This window comes from Salmo trutta, chromosome 12 (assembly GCF_901001165.1).
Source record: "Salmo trutta chromosome 12, fSalTru1.1, whole genome shotgun sequence".
NCBI classification, from domain to species: Eukaryota; Metazoa; Chordata; class Actinopteri; order Salmoniformes; family Salmonidae; genus Salmo; species Salmo trutta.
The window spans coordinates 23875810-23897207 of NC_042968.1; the positions used below are offsets into that span (position 1 = coordinate 23875810).

At 42.7% G+C, this 21398-nt stretch overlaps 1 protein-coding gene across 1 annotated transcript in view; it reads right to left on the bottom strand.

Annotated features, from left to right (window-relative positions):
• LOC115203215 (leucine-rich repeat-containing G-protein coupled receptor 4) overlaps positions 1 to 20606 on the bottom strand; it is a 29631-nt gene extending 9025 nt beyond the window's left edge. The window contains exons 1-7 of the mRNA XM_029767676.1: positions 19757 to 20606; positions 11683 to 11754; positions 8058 to 8129; positions 5470 to 5541; positions 3556 to 3771; positions 1851 to 1922; positions 1200 to 1268 (exon numbers count right to left, since the gene is read on the bottom strand). Coding sequence (XP_029623536.1) covers positions 1200 to 1268; positions 1851 to 1922; positions 3556 to 3771; positions 5470 to 5541; positions 8058 to 8129; positions 11683 to 11754; positions 19757 to 19944 — 761 coding nt within the window. The 5' untranslated portion in view covers positions 19945 to 20606. The remainder of the gene's footprint in view (positions 1 to 1199; positions 1269 to 1850; positions 1923 to 3555; positions 3772 to 5469; positions 5542 to 8057; positions 8130 to 11682; positions 11755 to 19756) is intronic.
• Positions 20607 to 21398: the final 792 nt, after the last annotated feature.

Here is a 21398-nt window from a genome sequence, read left to right on the forward strand (position 1 = left end):
CACACGCTAATGTAAAAAGCTGTTTTTGGATATAAATATGAACTTGATTGAACAAAACATACATGTATTGTATAACATAATGTCCTAGGAGTGTCATCTGATGAAGATCATCAAAGGTTAGTGCTGCATTTAGCTGTGTTTTGGATTTTTGTGACATAATTGCTTGCTTGAAAAATGGCTGTGTGGTTATTTGTGTCTATGTACTCTCCTAACATAATCTAATGTTTTGCCTTTTTGAAATCGGACAATGTGGTTAGATTAACGAGAGTCTTATCTTTCAAATCGTGTAAAATAGTCGTATGTTTGAAATATTGAAATGATAGAATTTTTGAGGTTTTTTTGTATTTCGTGCCACGCTCTTCCACTGGCTGTTGAATAGAGTGGGACGCTAACGTCCCACCTTGCCCATAGAGGTTAATGTGGCTAATTCCAGTTTTCACCATTAGATGGCATCTTTCAATCTAGTGAGTGTCAATTATTTGACTGAAGGTTTTATTGCTAATTAATCTATACTGCTGTCATAAAACATGGTAAATTCCATATCTGTTCAATATTTTTTCCCCCCATCAGAAATATGAAAGGACACCATCTGGAGAACAGTTGTGACTGTCCACATGAAACTTTGTGAAGTCATGATCTATTGTTCAAGATGTCCCAGTGATACTGTGAAAACAAAGGCCAGGTAATGAACCTAAGGTGCCTGCGTCTTTTTATCTAGTAGACATGTCCCTTATATCCATCACAAGTTCAAGGGATCAAGAAACCATTGTACAGGAACATTAAGACAGCCTAGCCTCTCTCTACTACAGCTCTGACAGACAGGAGAAGAGAGCAACAAAGGAAAGGAAAACAGACAGAGGAGTGTATTCTTGGGGCCACTATTCAGACCCCATCATTAATCTCTCACAGTTCCACCGAGACACATCAACAGCTCACATTTCTACAAAAACACTACAGCCTGCATGCAACCACAGTTACACTGGAGAAAAGACGAGGGGTCTCCTCTTTTTGCAGAAAATGATATCACCTCTAGGCCACATGCCACTTACTGACTAAACAACCTAATCACTCAAAGTTGACGTTTCAGATTTTAAAAATCTCACAAAGGGAATCTGTGTATGCATGTGCATCCCTGTGTGTCGGTGTTGTTGCGTGTGTGTGTGTGTGCGTGCATGTGTTTGTCATGGGACAGTACTCACAGCTCCTTCAGTTTGGGCAGTGCCTGGATTGCTTCTGGGAAGGTCATCAGGTTGTTGAAGTTAAGATCCCTGAGGGGCCAAAAGGAGCAGGGAGTTTCATAATCATTACACCACACACCACAGCACACTCAATCATACCGCAACCATTCACTAGCAGTGCTGTGCAAACATACGGTCACCTTAACGATAGTAAAATATTGATCTTCCAGTTTCAGGCACTACACCATAAAATAGCCAAGTGTACTGTAGTTCCCATGACAGACTGGAGTGCTCACATATAAGGTAGGCTTCTATAGTAAGACAATTCTCTTTATGCTTTATCAGTGTCAACGTTGTGAGTGAGTGTGACACCGCAAAAATAATTGTAACAGCCATGGTACGTCTAATATGGCTGCTGTTAAACCATAGGTCATAATGTCTCTGTCCTCTCCGGATTAAATATGTTGTGTCACTGTTCAGGCTGGCGACGCAGGAGGAAGCGAACAATGGGAGGGTAGTGCAGATAGCCATCATGGACTCCGCTCCATTTATCCTGGAGCAATTACAGGAGGAAGTGGACACACTGACGTCCCGGCTGCTCTGGGTGTGTGTGGGTGTGTGGGGGGGTGGCTCATACACACTGTTAATGAGTTTGTATTCAAATGTACTTACAGCGTCTCTAGGTTCTCTAGCCCCGTGAAGCAGCTCTCCCCAATCTCCTTAATTCTGTTATTATGTAGATGCCTGGAAGATAAAGGATATAATTATATTCCATTCCCGGCTCAAATTAGACTTCACTGTTGCAGACGAGCCAAAAGGGACATTGAACAGAAGGAACATGTATAGGATATCTAGTCTGTGTGATTGAACATCCAGGGAGGTTTTAATAGGGGTCCGTCTGGGTTATTTATTATATCTTTTTTTTACCCCTTTTTCTCCCCAATTTCGTGGTATCCAATTGGTAGTTAGTCTTGTTTCATCGCTGCAACTCCCGTACGGACTCGGGAGAGGCGAAGATCGAGAGCCGTGCATCCTCCAAAACATGATCCACCCAAGCCGCACTACTTCTTGACACAATGCCCACTTAACCCGGAAGCCAGCCATACCAAGGTGTTGGAGGAAACACCGTACACCTGGTGACTGTGTCAGCGTGCACTGCAGCCGGCCCGCCACAGGAGTCGCTAGTGCGCGATAGGACAAGGACATACCTGCCGGCCAAACCCTCCCCTAACCCGGGCGACGCTGGGCCAATTGTGCACCGGCCCATGGGTCTCCCGGTCACGGCCGGCTGCGACAGAGCCTGGACTCGAACCCAGAATCTCTAGTGGCACAGCTAACACTGCGATGCAGTACCTTAGACCACTACACCACTCGGGAGGTCACCCGTCTGGATTTTTAAGCAGGATATAATATAGCAATTCTTATTGACATACAACACGCATAAAACAAAATGCTCAATCTGCCACATGACATCCCATCCTTTGTGGATGAACAACGCAGCACTTTTCACATCTACCACACTCCCTGCCTGATAGTAAGACCCAATTAAATTTATTCATAAGGTAAATGACCTCTGCAGCTATCACCAGAGACCACAGTGATTGGTAAATCAGGTATTATTGTGAGTGCTGGTGTGTCGAAGCCTGATGGATTCAAGGTCTTTTCTTCCTGTTTATTCTTGCCAGCCACTAGGGACACAGCTCTGTCGTATTTCCCTCCAACTGGGCCCCGCAGCAATAGCATTTTTCTTGTGCCTGTGTGCGCACGTTTGTGTGCACGCGTGCGTTTGTGTTTGTAGGGGCATTCCACAGTAAGTGATGGCTTCATACAGTATGTTGATGTATTTAACTGAGAATTTAATTTGACTTGGAGTGGAATGGATTTGAACATCTGCAATGTTTGAATGGTAAAGAAGTGTAATCTGAGGGTTTGTTCCTTTGACACTTTGTTAAAAATATAACAATAATCTTACATGTAACTGTCTTTCATAATAAAAGTGGAGATTGTTCTATTACCCATGATTTCTACATTTTCTTCTTCCAACAGATGTAAATCTCCACCAAACATATCTAATGTCTGTGCAACATCTGAATCTACAGTATGCTATCAATGAGTTAAACACCCAAAACTCTCCCCTATGGGAAGGAGCACAGAACAGATCCTCCGTTTTAACTTGAATAGTTCAGACATGGGTTTAAATACTATCTTGAGCTTACTGAGCTTGCCTGGCACAATAGAACCAATAGAATAATCACAAGGAGTCCAAACCCTGCCCCTCTTGCACTCCAGAGAGACTAGAGCAAACGCTAAATGTATTTGAAAGATTTCAAATAGTATTTGAACCCAGGTCTGGAATAGATATATCTGCAGCACTCACAGCACCACCAGACTGGAGAGGTTGGCAAAGGCATTGTTGGGGATGTGGGTGATGCGGTTGAGTGCCAGGGTGAGAGCCTGCAGGTTAGCCTGGTGTCTCATGGGGCCCACTGGGACCTCAGTCAGGCTGTTGTCATCCAGCCAGAGGTGGCGGAGCTGCTGCAGGCCCTCAAAGCTATCCTCAGGCACCGTCGTGATGTGGTTGGCATCCAGACGTCTGCAGAGGGAGGGGGGAAAGAGATTTTAGAAACCTTTATCTTACTAGTTATGTCACACCAATGTGTGAATCCTGTCATACATTCACCAGCATTAACATTCTCACGTTGAGGACATCTCATATTGATACAGCACATAACAGAGAGAGAGAGACAGAGAGAGAGAGAATCAAGGGCCATGTAAGGAATGGTATTTATGAGGTATTTCTATTGCCTCAGTAGAAAAACATTAACACTACGGTCTTCCATTTTTAACAGCTTTCCATTGCCCTTAATCTTATTATCTGCAAATATTTGAATGAGCTATTGGATAGCCTACTACATTATGACGTATGTATAGTAAGTATGTTACTATACAAATTGGAATTTCATTACTCTTATAAATATTCTGCATTTATTTCTAACCATTTAGACTGCTCTGGTGAGGACTACAAACAAAAGGTTTTAAATAGCTTTGTTCTTCAATCAAGGTTTTTACTAGTTTTGTATTTGGCTGGTGCTGCACATTCTGTTCCTCATTCATGAAACCTGCTCCTTAATGCTGATCTCACAACGTTCACTCTCTCCCTCGCAACAAAAACTCTATCCCTTTGTAATTCCTCTCTTCCCTTCACAGACTCCCTCTAAGTTTCACTCTCCTCTTCCCTCGCTCTCTTTCCACCTCCATATCTCTCTCTCTCCCTCTAAATTCCCTACGAGTCTGTGTTGGAAGCAGAAAGGCACGATGATTGACATCTAACTCTCAAAGGCATTTTACAAACCCAGCTAGGCTCTGCCAAAACATATTACTTCAGCCACAGACCTTAGCCCCTAAGAGAGAAAAGACTTGTGAAAAAAAAGAGAAGGAAAAAAATGAGGGAAAACGTGGGACTGAGGGAAAGGATCTGGAGAGGTGATAAATGGCAGAAAGCTGGATTTTCAGCATGTCCCCGACCAGGCTTCCAGCTGGATCTCATCCTACACTATTCAGTCAGAGTCAAAAGAGGCACAGGGAAACAAAGATGGAGTAATGCTCAGTCATAGTCCCTCAGAGAGTGACATGCAGTAGTCACAGAGAGTCACTAAGTTAAAGTCAAAGGAAAGAGACGCTGAGGAGCTTGGGATTTGGAAACCAGTGCAGGGCTCTACACGGACCATTTTTACAAGAAGCGCACGTGCGCCTAAGTTGAAAAATGTAGGCGGACACAAAGACATTTAGGAGTGCAATGAAAAATATTTCAGGTATTAAAGCTATAATCCTTAATTATTATAGGCATACTGGTGCCTGAATTAAAATTCCAGGTCACACAGCAATAATTAAAATTGCCGCACTGTAGAGCCCTGCAAAGTCTAGGAAACATAACAACCCACAAACATCCCTTTCAAACCCATACAGGCAAAAACCAACCACATAAATAAATAGATGATGTCTAACTGTTGGTAAATGTAACGTGGTGGGGGGTAAAGACAGCATGGTAACCAGATGGTTATGTGTGAGCTGTGTAAAGGTTAGTGGAATGATGCAGGCCAGTCTAGAGGAAGCTAATAGGTCAATTGGATTGTAGAGTGAATGCTTCCCATTGTAAATGTCATGATTATGCTTGCGATGTCCATGAGGAGTTTTGCCATTTCAAGTCTCTAAAAGGTGTGTGTGTGTGTGTGTGTGTGTGTGTGTGCACAGTCGTGTAATTCCAGATGGGTGAAGAGATAGGGGGACTCACAGAGACTGTAGAAAGTAGAGGTTTTTTATTGCTGTACTTGGAACAGTCTTCAGCTGGTTATTCTGCAGCATCCTGAGGGAGAGAACACAGTTTTATAACCTGAACTGTGGTCGCACCAACATGACTCCTCATTACAATTTCTGCACAACCAAATCAAATCACATTGTATTGGTCACATACATATATTTAGCAGATGTTATTGCGGGTGTAGCAAAATGCTTGTGTTCCTAGCGGCAACAGTGCAGTAATATCTAACAATTCACAACAATACACTGATCTAAAAGCAAAAGAATGGATTAAGAAATATATAAATATTAGGACGAGCAATGTCAGAGTGGCATTGACTAAAATACAGTGGAATAGAATACAGTATATACATATGAAATGAGTAAAGCAGTATGTAAACATTATTAAAGTGACTAGTGTTCAATTATTAAAGTGACCAGTGATTCAATGTCTATGTATATAGGGCAGCAGCCTTTAACGTGTAGGGTTGAGTAACCAGGCGGTAGCCGGTTAGTGATGCAACCTGCAGTCACGTGGTGCGTACGAGAATGAGAAGATCAGCTCTGTATCGAGTTAAAGTGTGAACACAGTATGAAAATGTATGCACTCACTACTGTAAGTCGCTCTAGATAAGAGCGTCTACATTACATTTTAGTAATTTAGCAAAATGAACACAAAAGGATCAAAGTGTTGCAGCTTCTCAACCTCTTATCTCTATAAAGGGTCAAAGTCATTGACTAACTAGCACCTCAGGCTTTGTTTCATAAGCTTGTGTATGGGTTCGGGGTGAAGTAGAGTGTACAGCATGCATTACAGTATACTTGACTGTGGGGAGGATGTGTGTGTCTCTGAGCACACACGTTTGTGTCTGCATGCATATCCCATATGAAAAAATACTAGTGTATACTATGGTAGGAATAGTATAGTATTCACTCACTGTAGTGGTTTTGCGGACTTACCCACTGTATTGTTTTTGCAGTCTGAAGTCTGCAAAAATACTACATTGAATACTGTAGTATACTGTAGTATTTACGGTTTACTGTAGTATAAATACTGTCATTAAAAACAGTAGTATATACTATAGTAATTGCTGTAGTATTTTTGCGGTCATTTCTGTAGTATTTACTAAAGTGTTTTTGTTTTATCATCTATGACATCGAAGTGGGGGGCTTTCTCTTTGACGAAACATACTGGACAAATACTAAAAGAGCAAATTTGCCATAACCTGTAGGTAGGTAGGACTGGGGTCTGAACGGAAAGTTCAGAGCTTCTGCTCTTTTTTATAACCATAGGAAACATAATCCACTTTGTGTACAAAGCATTACGAACACCTTCCTAATATTGAGTAGCAACCACCTTTGCCCTCAGAACAGACTCAATTTGTCGAGGCATGGTCTCTACAAGGTGTCAAAAGTGTTCCACAGGGATGCCGACTCCAATGCGTCTCACAGTTGTGTCAAGTTGGCTGGATGTCCTTCGAGTGGTGGACCATTCTTGATATACACTGGAAAAACTGTTGAGCGTGAAAAACCCAGCAACATTGCAGTTCTTGACACACCCAAGCTGGTGCGCCTGGCACCTACTACCATAACTAGTTCAAAATTCACTTACATATTTTGTCTTGGCCATTCACCCTCTGATTAGCACACACACAATCCATGTCTCGAGGCTTAAAAATCATGAACCTGTCTCCTCTCCATCTACACTGATTGAAGTGGATTTAACAAGTGACATCTATAAGGGGTCATAGCTTTTACCTGGATTTACCTGGTCAGTCTATGTCACGGAAATGTTTTGTCCACTCAGTGTATATGGTCTATCCTTGGCATGTATTTTTCTCACTTACAGGTGGCACAAATTGGGATATAGGGAGTGGAATGGGCAGGGTATATGCAAATTAAATACTGTAATATTTAATATAGTAACAAAAAACAGTTTTGGCGGACTGACATTTCGGCCGTATTTACTAGTGTTTTTTTGTGGATAATTCTGTAGTATTTACTATAGTATTCTACAGTATACGACAACATTATATACTACTAGTACTACACATGATCACGAGATACTACTAGTATTCTACAGAATACTATAGTAACTACTGTAGTATTCTACAGTAAACTGTAGTAATTTTTATGTGGGATGTGAGTACTTGACCATGTAGTGATGAGCGTTAGTATCCGTCTGTGGATTGTAGTCTCTACTGGACACAGATGTGGTTATGGTGACTATCTCCCTTCCTCTCTACTATCAGTAGTCTCTGTCGTCAAAGCAGGCTAGGGCCCAGGGGAACAGGTTTCCTGCCTCTTCACACACGTCACATGACCACTGCTAGTTGGGAAGGAAGTAAACACCTCTGTTTTATTTAATTCGCCTGTATTTCATTCACCAGTTTAATTTACAGGTGTGTGTGCGTGTGAATGTCTGTGTGTTTGGTTTGTGTGGGTTGTGCCCGAGCACTCACCAGTACTGGACTTTGAACCCTTGGCTCAATGTACAGTCACAGAACATACAGGTATTATGAGTGTTTGTCTGTGTGTGCGTGTTGTAAGTGTGTGTGTAGGACCAATGAACGGCACACTTACAGGACTTTGAGTTGATGCAGTCCAGACAGAGCGTCAGGGTGGATGAATGAGAGGTCATTTCCTGCCAGTCGTCTGAGGTAGAGAGAGAGGAAGAGCGAGAGAAACAAGATGGTGTTCAATTCATGATTGCATCGAAAGCTAAACAATGATTCATATAGTAATCTATATGTTGTTGGTACAACTTTCAAAGCTCTCAATTTAACAGCTTCACTTTGAAATGTTAATACATACAAGATAGAAAGTCATCAGGCATCCCGGGTGGCCTAGTGGTCTAAGGTACTGCATTGCAGTGCTAGCTGTGCCACCAGAGACTCTGGGTTCGAGCCCAGGCTCTGTCGCAGCCGGCCGCGACCGGGAGGCCCGTGGGGCGGCGCACAAATGGCCTAGCGTCATCCGGGTTAGGGAGGGTTTGGCCGGCAGGGATATCCTTGTCTCATCGTGCACTAATGACTCCTGTGGGTCGGTTGTAGTGATGAGACAAGACAGTAACTACTAACAATTGGATACCACAAAATTGGGGTAAAAAAAACTAAAAAATAAGATTGAAAGTCATCGACCAAAAAAACGAATGAAAACACCTCACAGGCTCCAGTTTGTGTTATCAGGCATAACATAACGTCTGGGGTGCCAGGGAGACATGTCAGTGCGACGGCATTTTGTCACTTCACCAGACACTCTGGGGAGAGAGTGGACACATTAGGACTGGGCCTGGGTTTCCCCTCCTGGGCCTGGTCTACCTCCCCTTCCCTTCCCTTCCAGCCAGGATATCAGGAAGAACTGGCAGTGTGAATAATCATGTGGGGGCGGGCTGTCAGGGACTCATAGTTCCACCAAATCTGGCCTGGGAGATTAGCACCAGATTTATCACCCTCTGCAACTTGAGCCGGGTGGCGTTAGATTCCACTGCAGCCAATAGCTGCTGGGTGTGAGCCTGAGAGCCTGGGGAATCTGAGTAACAACTACCACCATGTCCTAATACAACCCCACAATGCACCCCCTTACTGGGGCCTACTGGGGGACACACTTCCAGGGATGTCGAACACTTTTGGTCCATCATATAACAACCAGACAGCGTCATATGACAGGGTCTCTAGTCTAAACACACAAACGCTAGTGGCAGACTTCCACTGTGATCCAATGGCAGACCATGTTTAAAATCACATATTTGTTGTGGTTGACAAACATGGTTAGGATTTGGAAGGTTAGATAATGGTACATGCTCTACAACTTGACTTGGCTCTGGCTCAAACCAAATGATTGCCTTCCAGTGGTGGATTCCACAGGACACGCTTTACCATCAAACGCCCAAATCAATTTGGCTTCTCATGTGTCTTTATCAACTATTCATTGACTGAATTGTTTCCTTTTGACAGCATGTTCATTGTTTCCCAGCAGGAAATGAACTGTTGAAGTACTTGTAGTCAAAGGGGCCAGTTTCATGCACATACGTTAAGCCTACTCCTTGACTCTCTTGCACTAAGTTTGCTGCAACTGCAATCCCAACTACTGACAATTAATAATAAATAATCTAGGACTCAAGTAACACAGCTTCAGGTTTGAAAGCAGAGTAGGATTCATGTGCAAATTGTATGTGGTTAGTGTGTCTGCCAGATTTATATGGTACTGTAAACTTTACGTCCACAGCCTTAGAGCTGGTCAACGCCCACATGTCTACGGCCCAGCCACCACACGCAGGCCTGCTAACAAATTGCTAAGACATCCTTCATGTTTCAGGGTGAAGAACCTCCCCACCCATTCTCTTTCTGTCAACAAATCCAGAACACATCCCCCTAGGCTTTGATGAAGGCAGAAGAATGTGCTAAGCCTTGTTGAGGAAAGACTAAATCCTTCCCTTCTGTAGCACCACTCCCACAACCACTCTCTTTGACTAACAAATTCACTGGTAGACAACATACACTTCAACATCAGAAGGTAAAGAAACTAGGAACACGCACTCATGGAGACAAATGTGTACAGAGACACACAGACACATACACAAACACAAATTGAGGGGGAAGACTCCCCTACATCTCTTTATCGGTCAGCATGGTAGCTAGGCTGTGTTGTGCTTTGTTCAGGATGGGAGGTGTGTATGAAGGAGGGTTGCGTGACTATCAGAGAGGGAATGTTTCTTTCTGGGCATGTCCCCCTCTCTCTCAGTCAGCCCTCAGGGCTGGAGCAGTGGTTCAGTGACACAACACCACCATGCCATCCGCTCAGTTCACTCAATGAAACCTTATGATTTGTTTCAAGGATAAGGCTAAACAAACACAAATGAAAAACTTTAGACAGCTGTCAACAAAACAGCATTCCGAAGCACGAATATAACTGCTAGGCCCTACAGCGCTGCTCAGTAGGGTTGGGCGGTATCCTGATTTTCATACCGAGACACCGTTTCTGTACCATACCGGGGTATACAGTATTATCAGCAGTGCACACAAGGGGAGCTAATTTAAACAAAACTCGTTTTTTGTTTAGTTTTTTTGGGGCACAGAACAATTTAGGAAACAGGGATCCTGATCCAGGAGGGGATTGAATGTCTCTGCTGTAACCAAGAAGCTTGACCTTGAAATCTAGCCACTCAGCTTGCAAGTTAGCAAACCAAATGCATAGCTGGAGCCCTCCGCCAGATATAATTGATTAACACATCTTAGGATTTCTTAGAGTTAAAAGCAGTGGCGTAGCACGCACCCCATTTTTTTAAACAGTATTGAAAATGATACTGTCAGTATTTTGAAAAATACCCCAGTATACGGTATCTCCCAAGCCTACTGCTCAGCTCCAGAGCAGGATGGAACCCAGAGAACAGGTTTCACTAAGTATATATGACACTGGGCAGAAACCCCTGCCCCTGCCTGAAAGGTAATGTTGAGTGGTAGAGTGCAGCGAGAGTGCGTTTTTAGCCAGGTTGTCATGGAAACCATTGTTTTGCCTTCTTCCTTCCTGCCTTGCATTCCTCCATTTACAATGCGATGAAAAGTAAATTGCACTTTGACAAAGCAGATGAAGTAGACCTAGTGTTCAGAAAAGAAGGGAGCAAAGACTTGTTCGAGATGATAGACACAGACAGGCTAAAATAACATGGGCACAGAAGCAGCCCTGGAAGCAGAATAATGTTAGCTGGTCATTTTGCATTCTCAGGGTTGCATGTTACCTGATATCAGGTAGACAGATCTTATCTTTACTTCCAGCTCTGAACCAGACAGAGGGGTATTTCAAGAGTAAAAAAATGACACACACACTCTAAGATTAGATATACTCATTGAATGGGTCCCAGAACTGAGACATGCTGTTGCCACCCTGCAAATTCTCCACGAAAACACAATGAAAGAAAGAATGTGATGCATCTCACATACATGTTCTCTGGAATCATACGTAGCCTATAGTCATGGTACTTTTTGATAGCCATCGTGGTATAACTTGCCCTTTCTGAAAACACAAGCCGACTCTACAATGGCATGACTCTCTGGTGTAAGAGAAACTACAGGGTTCTTTATATCTTGTTGAGCAACTTGATGATCAAACACATAATACAACTGGTCTGTTGTGGTTGAAAAGCACTGACTATCATATGCATGTGACATAAACTGTAGTGGGTAATGTACTAGAAAAGATGAATACTCACAGTTCTTCTAGATAGGGGAAGTTCTTGAAGACAAACGCCGGGAGCTCTGTGATGTTATTCATGCTGATGTCACTGTGGAACCAAACAACAAGTGTCATGAGTGGATCAGTATTTCTCTCAGGTTAGAAAAAGAACACAGCCATGATTCCAATTCAAATCTCAAACAATCAAGCTGGATTTATACTCCTAAAGACGCAACAACAGAGAATTGAAGAAATTAGTACATAATGTTCGATGCCATGGTAGTATGTAACAAATTCATCTTTTTGGAGGCATAACTAGTAACTAACTGCTCAGAAGCATGCTTTCAACACTGTTACATTGGGTTTTCCTGTAGATTGGTAGAGGGAAAGTACTGTCATCTTCCCCAGGAGTATAATGATTCATTTGGGCCAAAACAGGTCCCCATCAATACTGTAAACCCTTGAAGAAACGCTCCTCGTATTGCCTAGGGGCCGTTCACTTTTCCAACTCACTGCAGAGAAAGACAGGCATGTAGCAGCACGACAGCTATGCAGACTGCACTCACGTTTCTTTCCCACCTGACTAATTCAGTATGTGACTTACATATGTCATACATAGAGAGTAGCCTTAGGCAAAAATTGTCATTGAATACAACTAAAGTTCTAGGAATTGAGGAGAGATTGTTATATAGGCAGGTTTAGTAAAGATTGTAAATTGATTTTAGAATGATCAGTGCAGATTAGTGCACATCCAACTTCCAATAAAAAAAAATACAGGCTATAGTATAAAAACACAGCAAAAATGGTATGACACCATAATAATTCCCTTGTGTTCCACAACAGAGAGTAGCTTTTAACTTTGGGCCACTCATCTTGATTAGGAATCCATTCATTGGTTTCAAAGAGGAGCCCATAGACACCAGATGTTAGAGTTGAACCACAACAGGACTGAAAAAACATCCTGCTTTTGATAATGAAGCGAAACCCCCAAAAAGGGTCGATCTTAAATTTCACTACCAGGCCTCCCCAACGTCTTGCATGTGTGTGCATGTAGGACTTTGGATCCTTAAAGGATCATATCGCCCGCCACACTCCCACCCCCCACGTTTCTAACTACAAAGGCCCCCAACAGAAGCCCTCATCGTCCCTGCCATCTATCTTTCCCATCTCCAGGTTACCTAGCTTATCCAATTGCCTTCTAGGCTCTGTACAATGGAGCTTCCACCTTGATCCACCCCCCTCTTTATCCCCCCTACGGACTCTCCTTGGGGCGTTGTGTGGCCACTATTTGGAAGGCTTTCCCGGTGGTCCCTCCTTTGGATACATTCTGTCTCGCTGACAGCACCCCTACACCCGCACCCTGTAACCATCTTTCACAGGCTGTTGGCTGCCATGGTCAAGAGTGCAGGCAGCCACAGGGACAGGATGAAAGGGTGGTCTGTGAATGCTGTCCCTCCCAGCTGCTTTAGTCATCAGGGGACCTGCCTATCCTACATAGAAATACAGCTTTGATACATATAGAAAAAACAGCACTCTTTCTGAAGCAAAAAAGTTATATGCAAACTGTTTTGAGGGTATGAAATGTCAACATGACAACAAATAATGCAAAGGTGTCACTTTGGGCTCATATCAGCCTTGGTGGGAAACGGAAAGAATCACATTTCTAGCAAGAGTTGCCAAAAGTTTCACTTCTCAAGCGAGATTGTCCTACAGAAAAAAAGGAGATCAGCGACAAAGACATCCTTCAAAACACTAATCACATCCAACAGAGGAAAGTATGGGGAGCAGGCAGCAGAGGCTATTGTCAAGTCTCAACAGAGCACCTTTAAAACTCGCTGGGAATTCACTGCCAATCCAAGTAAATAGAGATACACAGATCATCCTTACTCAGAATAAAATGCCTGCTAAAAGACACATGATACCTTTCCAAACTCACTTTTGGGGTCAATGTCAAAGACAAAATCTATACCTTTGAAACAATTAAAAAATAAGCAATAATTCATCATTCTGCTATGATGCAAGATGAGAATAAATATATTATCTCAGCATTATCTCAAAGCCAACCACAATCTCTCCATGGTAAGAGGGTCAAAAAGAGGTCAACCCTGTTCAAGTCTCTGTCAAGTGACAAATTATACTTGTTCTTTAGTTGGTTATTGTGTGGTCTCTGATGGTTGGAGCATGGTTTTAGAAAGGTTTGTGGTCATAAGCACATCCTTAAAGACTTTGGTGCTGGGCTAATACAGAATACACTGTTTATGCTCCCAATTCACTGATTTATTGACAACGTATCGATCCGAAACAGATCTTGGTCAGAATGATTTTAACCTGAGCTCGGGGTTAGCTTTCCCCTCACAATTACACAGGCCACTGGTGTTTGTCCACAGACCAGACAAGGACCTCAGCAAAGCCACACAACAACCACAGAGCTCCACATTACAGACAGAGAACTATACATGGAAAGATTGCCAAGCAGTGCAAAGGCAGACCAAAAAGAGATTCAACTTAAAGCGACTCCAAAACCAAGGCGTGTATATGTGGTATGTGTGTGGGCGGATCAGACACTGGCTGGCATGGAGCCATGAGAGGGAGGGGAAGCTACCGTGCCAAGAACAGCAAGGATTGACAGACAGGACAACGGCAGATAACTAAGATAGTAACCTTTTTCCCCAAATCTCTATGTCTGTCCTTTGAAGATCTCTGGGTGATGAGTTGGAGGGCGTTGAAGGTAGCAAGTGTAAAAAGTATCTGATGTAGTCTCTGCAAGGGCCTTCCTTCAAGGAGGCATAGCCTTAGTTCAGATGTACCATGAATCCCAAGGTGATCTTCAAAAGGAGGACAACTTCACTTCTTCAATACCTTTTGGCAGTGTTTATTTAGCCGGCTAATGTCATCTGAATGAAAATCGATATCCTGCCAGTACGTCATTTGTTGAGGTAGAGAAGCCAAACCGGGCACCAACCCAACCACCTGCTTGCTGCTACCATTGACTACCTCAGAAGTAAAGCAAACTCAGTAATGCTTTGGCTTTTTAGCCCCCTGGTCTGTTGACAGCAGAGTTGTGGGGAAAAAATGCAGGTAATGGGTAACTATTTTCTCAGCCGGCTGTTTCTTATTGATTAAAGAGGAGGTGAAGGTGGTGAGAATTGAGGAAGAAGACTGAGGTTCCCTGGCTGCCATGCTGGAAAGGAACAAGGGCACTTTGTATACACAGACGGGCAGAGTGTTCCTCCATGGGAGTGCACAAAAGGTCAAGCATTACCCGCTGGGTACAAGGGGAGACTGATTCGCTGTAGCTAGAGTGCAAACAACCAGACTGCAAGGCAAACATGTCAGTCCTAAAACGGTGAGAGACAGAGGGAGAGAAGTGATTGATATGGGAGTTGTTGTCGTTGGCTTTCATTAAACTTTGTTATTTCGCTATTCAAATGTATGCTTTTTATGCCAATTTACAACATTGAATTGAACCAAGAGAGAGAGATTGACAGAATGTGATGATGAGAGAGTTGGAGAGGACTATGGAAAAAGAGGATAAAAATTGTGAAGATGAGTAAGTGATTAGAAGTAAAAAAGGAGTGAGAGTTGTGTATAAGGGAGAGTGAGACAGAGCAAAAACGGGGGGGAAGGGAGAGAGAGAGGTCAACATTCTACCATCTTGCAGTCATCCTGTTTGGGAGTGGGAACCAGTGACTGGCTCCTTTCACCTCTGCTGACCATGAACAAAAGTATCATTCAGCTTAAGATGGATAGAGGGCACCAATGGCGAGTGAGCTAGCTGGACCAGTGAGTGAAAGGGCATTAGTCCCCCTATCCCCTCCCTCCCCTAAACTTGTGCTTGTTCACACTATGAAAGGACTTCAATTGAGATGAGATGTGAGAAGTGACCCCCTCCTACCCCAAACCCTCATGCCCCCCGCATGCACACATGAGAGCGAGAGTGCACACACAGTCACCAAGCTCTCAAGAGACTGAGATGTTCTTTTGTCACTCGTATCTGCAGAGATGCAGCAGGCATGCACTGTCAGAGGGGAAATTGGTGTACAGGGTGAGGGGGGTTCCAGAACTTATTTCTCTTTCTCCCCACCTGTTATCCTCAGGCAGGAGAGTCTCATTTTCAGCTGCCAATAAAAAAGCATAATGTACACACCAACATGCTGCAGGCAGCTCCACCCCCCAGCCCACCTCTCCAACCTTCCCCTGGGCTGCTGGCTGGTGCAGCTCCACCCCCCAGCCCACCTCTCCAACCTTCCCCTGGGCTGCTGGCTGGTGCAGCTCCACCCCCCAGCCCACCTCTCCAACCTTCCCCTGGGCTGCTGGCTGGTGCCAACCCAACACTCTGATTTATGGACTGATAAAACAAAGGGCAGGCCAATTCCCATCTGTGCCAAATTCTGAAAGATTATGTAAATCAACAGATGCGTAAATGTTAAAGTATTGTAGGATATTGCCAATGAAAGTGGCAATGTACAGTACTGTATATTATTTTGTGACTAAGTATATGGGTTACTAACTTTGAAGAATGACCACACATGAAATAAAAACTTGAAGTGTCGCTCTCTAAATAACTACAAATGCAGGACAAGAGCAGGTCTAGTCATACCTCTGTCTGAAACTATTCCAATTTAAGAGGACATTCCAGAATTCCAAGGCCTGACTTTCAGAAGATGAAGTTAATGTTTGTGATCCTATTTCTGTTAGTTCTCTTCATAACAGAACTGCTGCCTTCCATTTTCCTCTCAGCTTCTATGTCCAACAGTTTCAGTACATTCATGGGGTGGCAGATTGTACTGGATGGAGTCACAGCAGGAGGAAAATCACAAACAAAGCCAACCTTCTGGGAAACCATTCTCCCACCTCTGGGGACAGCAGGGCCTGCAAAGTGTCTCTTGTAAGACTGCTGGACCCGTCTGCTTCTGTCGTTATCTCTGCGTGTGTGTGTGTCAATTTCACTGTCTCTTTCTGTTCATTAATCTCTCCCTTCAGTAATTTTCCATATCTCAATTTATCAAGCTCTTCACTATTTGCCTGTCTTGCTGATCCCTGTGTTTCTGCTGTTTGAGCAAAAAAGCTTATAATTTCCACTAAACCTCACAGCAGATGATGTGTACCCCAATTAATAGATTAGTGTGCCAGCAAACAAGCAACTTAATGTAAAGTGTTACCAAAATATATTTCTAGAAGAGTACTAAGGATGTAATTCCACTTTTGATGAGCGCTAACTGGGATTAAATTAACATTATGGAGGTGAATATTTTGTTTAGTTCTTTAAACAAACATTAGCTCACTTCCGGTAAGGAGCGTTACCAGCTCAGCACAGCCTCCCTGTGCATTAACTCTGACAAAAAGAGTCTTTCTACAGCTGTGATGTGTCGCACTAATCCATCATGACCCCTGCCCTCTCTACTCACCAAAACACAGAAGGAATGGAAAGAAGGGGAGTTTAAGAGACGGAGAAGAGACATTGAATGGAGAGAGGGAGAGAGAAATACAAAGAGAGAGAAATAGAAAGAGAGACAGCTGCACTAAGGGTCAATTCCACAGTAACAGACAAATACTTTTACTTTAAAATGTATTTCAAACAAAAACCAATGATTGACCACTTTTAACAATTTCCACTGAACATTTTACAAAACACATTTACTTGAAGAATTGTCAGAGGAAATTGCTAAGTAGTCCCTGTGCATTGAGTTGTATCATTTGTTTGCAATCATTGGTTTATGTTTGACATACATTCTAAAGTGAAAAATCACTCTGTTAGCGTGGAATTGCTCTAAGGCAACCCGTCAAATACTCTGAGGGCTTGAACTGAATATATCACGTAGTTATGAGCTAAAAAGATGTCACAAAGCATTTGGTTAACCCTTGCTCAGTGTAGGTGCACAAGAAGCCTTTACGCCCCAACTTCCAATCGTAATAAGTAGACATCACAATTGTAATACAATATTTGGGGATATGTTGGTAACTTACATGTAAGTCTGAAAAGATCATGATGTTTGATAACAGCATACACTACACTGTCTTAGTTGACACATTGGTAAATACCACGGTTTCTCTTCATTTTACCTGACACAAAACAACACTGGCAGTTTATTGGGTCAACTCTAGAGCGTGTGCATTTCTACAATTCTGCTGGATATTAATGAACTCAAGAAGAATAAAATGTACTTACAGTCCATGTGGTGTAATGTTCAGGTACCTAGGTGGAAATAAAGGTAAAAACCAACCCCTCAGCTTTTATGTTAAGTAAATAAAGGTGATGGTGATATTGTATATTTTTAAATGTCTCATTCAGTCTTGGATTTGAAACTGTTCTGCATCAATACCCACCGGGCCCAGATGTCAATTCAACATCTATTTCACGTTGGTTCAACGTAATTTCATTGAAACGACACGGAAACAACTTTGATTCAACCAGTGTGTGCCCAGAGGGTAGTCTTCTCAAGGTCAGATCCTTCCTTCTTTTCCACATTAGGAAGCACATTTCCTTGGTCCACCTTCAATAAATAACACATAGACTCTTTGACGCCCTTGGGCGGCTGCTCTGTTTATCATTAACTAAGACATTGTGAAACCTTTAAGGCTAGTTAACCAGAAATGTATTAACTACGCAGTCCCAGTCTCAGTTTCTACTCAGTTAGTAATGCTCTTCCTCCTTCTCTCCAGCTTTTACAGAGACAAAGACAGACATGAAGGCGGAATCACAGGGAATACAGAAAAGAAACAATAACCATTCCTTAAAAATAAACTATAGGCTAACTAAAACACCCATGTCATAGAGCTTTTGGTTTAGTTGTTATTTTGTGTTGATCACAACAGTTTTTTCCTTTCGGCGGTTCCTGACCAAGATTCAGAATATTTTATTTTGTTAAAAATATAGTCTACAAATAATTTAACATTGCACATTTTCCCCATGTTGATAAGTTGCTTGAGCCACAATATTGGAAGGAAAGTAAATAAAACTTAATTATTATGGTAAAGTGTTACCGAACTGACAAATTCTGGGGTGAATTCTGGGTATCCCTGTAAGATGAATTTGAAAGGTTTTCCTGCATCACTTTGTAAAGGACATGTAATGCATATGTAAAGGATATGTCATGCATATGTAAAGGGTATGCAATGCAAATATCAGAAAACCAACCACAACAACTGTCTCTGAGATGAGTAAGTGTGTCCAAAGTGTTGTCTTTTAGGGGTAGGCATACACCGAAAGTGACCTGGGACTTTCTCTGCCATGATGTGAGTTGGTGAGTGGAGCAGCATTCAGGATAAACAGTCTCAGGCAGGTATTTCTGGGATCTGTTAATGTCTGATCTCCAATTTTATAAAGACCAAATTAAAAGGATTACACCAAAGCATCATGAAGTTCCCTCTGTCAATGCCTGTTCTGGATCAAACCTTAGCCTTCTCACAGCAGTAGGCACAAAATGTCTTCATAGTTCTATTCCTTCACATCTCAACAAGGAGTCAGCCCAGACTACAGAGCCAAGACAGGCCGAAGAATCAGCAAATTCAGACCTTCTTGCTTTACATGGATGACGGGCTACTATTCCACATGTGCCTGAATATAAGTGTAAAAGATCATGGCTGTAGTCTAAGAAAGTGAAAGTCCAGGTCCCAGGCCAGGGAATATGCTATAGCTTGTATGCTTTTCAGTAGAGTAAAATACTAGGGTATAAGAGGGGTCATATCAAGGAAAGGTCAGCAAGTGAATGAGTTTGGACCAGCATGAACCATTTGGCAACCATTGCATAAAAAAAAAAATAGCCTAGCCAATACTGTATATACTGTACCAACCTTTAATTTTAAGGCCTACTTTTCCTCTGGCTGTTCTTCATTCTTTGTGTTTGCTCTCTCATACCAACCCCAATAATGTGTTTGTTATCAGTTGAATAACTGATCCACAGCCCAAAGTTGTAAAAACGCACTCGATTATTTTGTTTCATTGACAGCCATTGTGCAAAAGTTTGCTCCAGTACTGACGTGGTGAGGTGCCCCTCTCGAGTAAGTAGTGGTCGACCTTACCGTTACAAACACGGTCTAACTAGGGAGAGATATTGATTCTAGGTTTAGTCGTGTTTTATTACACAGTTTCAATATGTGTTGATACTTACAGATAGTAGGTGAAGGCGCTTAGACCAGTTGGGACAGTGGTCAGACCTTTCCCAGAGCAATCGGCGCCTCCGTCCTCGTCGCAGCTGCATGAGGACGAACAAATAGCCGGAGTGGATTGTCCTTGACCAGCCGCACCATCCCGTAGTGAAAACAACCGCAAAAATATCCAGATGACAAACACGCGCATGTTTTTCTTCTGTTCAGACTGAGCAAAAATGGCTTTACGTTTTTCTCTTATAAGGACATGTAGGCTACTTTTCGTGTGATTGCTCGGTTGTGATGGCTTGTCCAAGAAGCTTGAATACGTATTATTATTGATAGGTAGTCGACCACTTCAAGGATATAGAATGTTAATGCATCAGTCCCACCAAACATATATCCTTAACTACCATATCCTTAACTACCCCTGTCAAGTCTGGGACATTTTCTTTACTCAAACAATGCGGTTTACCTTGCACTAAGTGTGCTGCTATTCATCCCGTGTGGAGTGTTGGTCCCATAAAAATAAGTAGTACCCGTCCACACAGACGACAAAATCGACACCTTTTGCTTTTTTTCCGTTTTCGTTGTCCCATTAAATCAGCAAACCAGGCGGATCCGTGCGTGGACAAAATAAGAAGCCTCAATACAATTCTCCACCCGAAATGGGAAACACTTGGTGCGTTATTTTGCTATCGTTTCCCTCCTGATTTGTTTCCTGTAGAAAAATACAGTCAGCTTTCAGCCATTCCTCACGTTTCCTTCCTTTGCTCCCTGCCACCAGCAGCCCGCTTTTTCTTGCTCACTCGGTAAGCACCCTGCCGGACAACCTGCCACACGATCTGCTGAATACAGTATGTTAATACTGACCTACATATTAATGATTTCACAACGTCACACTTTTGCTTTAGTAAGCAACATACTGCAGTTAATACTTTTTTAATGGTGTAACAATTTATTTAAATGATCAATTCATTTCCACCTCAGTCCTTTCTTTGAGTGTGGTACCATCTCAGGTTAGTCCTTTGGTAGTAATTGGTCAATAACTGATATAATAGTTGGCTTACCATTCTTATTTTAATGAATTCCAACTGACTGAAATGTAGTTGTTATTATTAGATAGGCCTAATTGTCAATTTACTAGCATTTTACCATATGCTTTCTACCAATAATACTGTTGGCCTAAAATGAAGTGTAACAAACAGTTTCTTCAACAACTACATACTAGATGAAACGTGTTAGTTAGCCTTCTCGGGTCAAATGTTATTTGTTTGATTACATAATAGTTTTCTTTGTGTGGGTCCTGTGATTTGTTGTTCTTTATCTTTTTTTAAAATTGAAACTTTATTTCACAAGGCAAGTCAGTTAAGAGCAAATTCTTATTTACAATGATGGCCTACCCCGGCCAAACCCTCCTCTAACCCGGACGATGCTGGGCCAATTGTGTGCCGCCCTATGGGACTCCCGATCATGTCCGGTTGTGATACAGCCCGGGATTGAAGTGTAGTGACACCTCTAGCACTGCGATGCAGTGCCTTAGACTGCTGCGCCACTCAGGATTTCTGCTTGACTCCTGCCTCCAACAAGGGTGAATGTGAAAGTGTGACAACAATCCAGCCAGTAGAATAGACACTTCTCTCTCAATGGTTTAAGAGTCGCTGT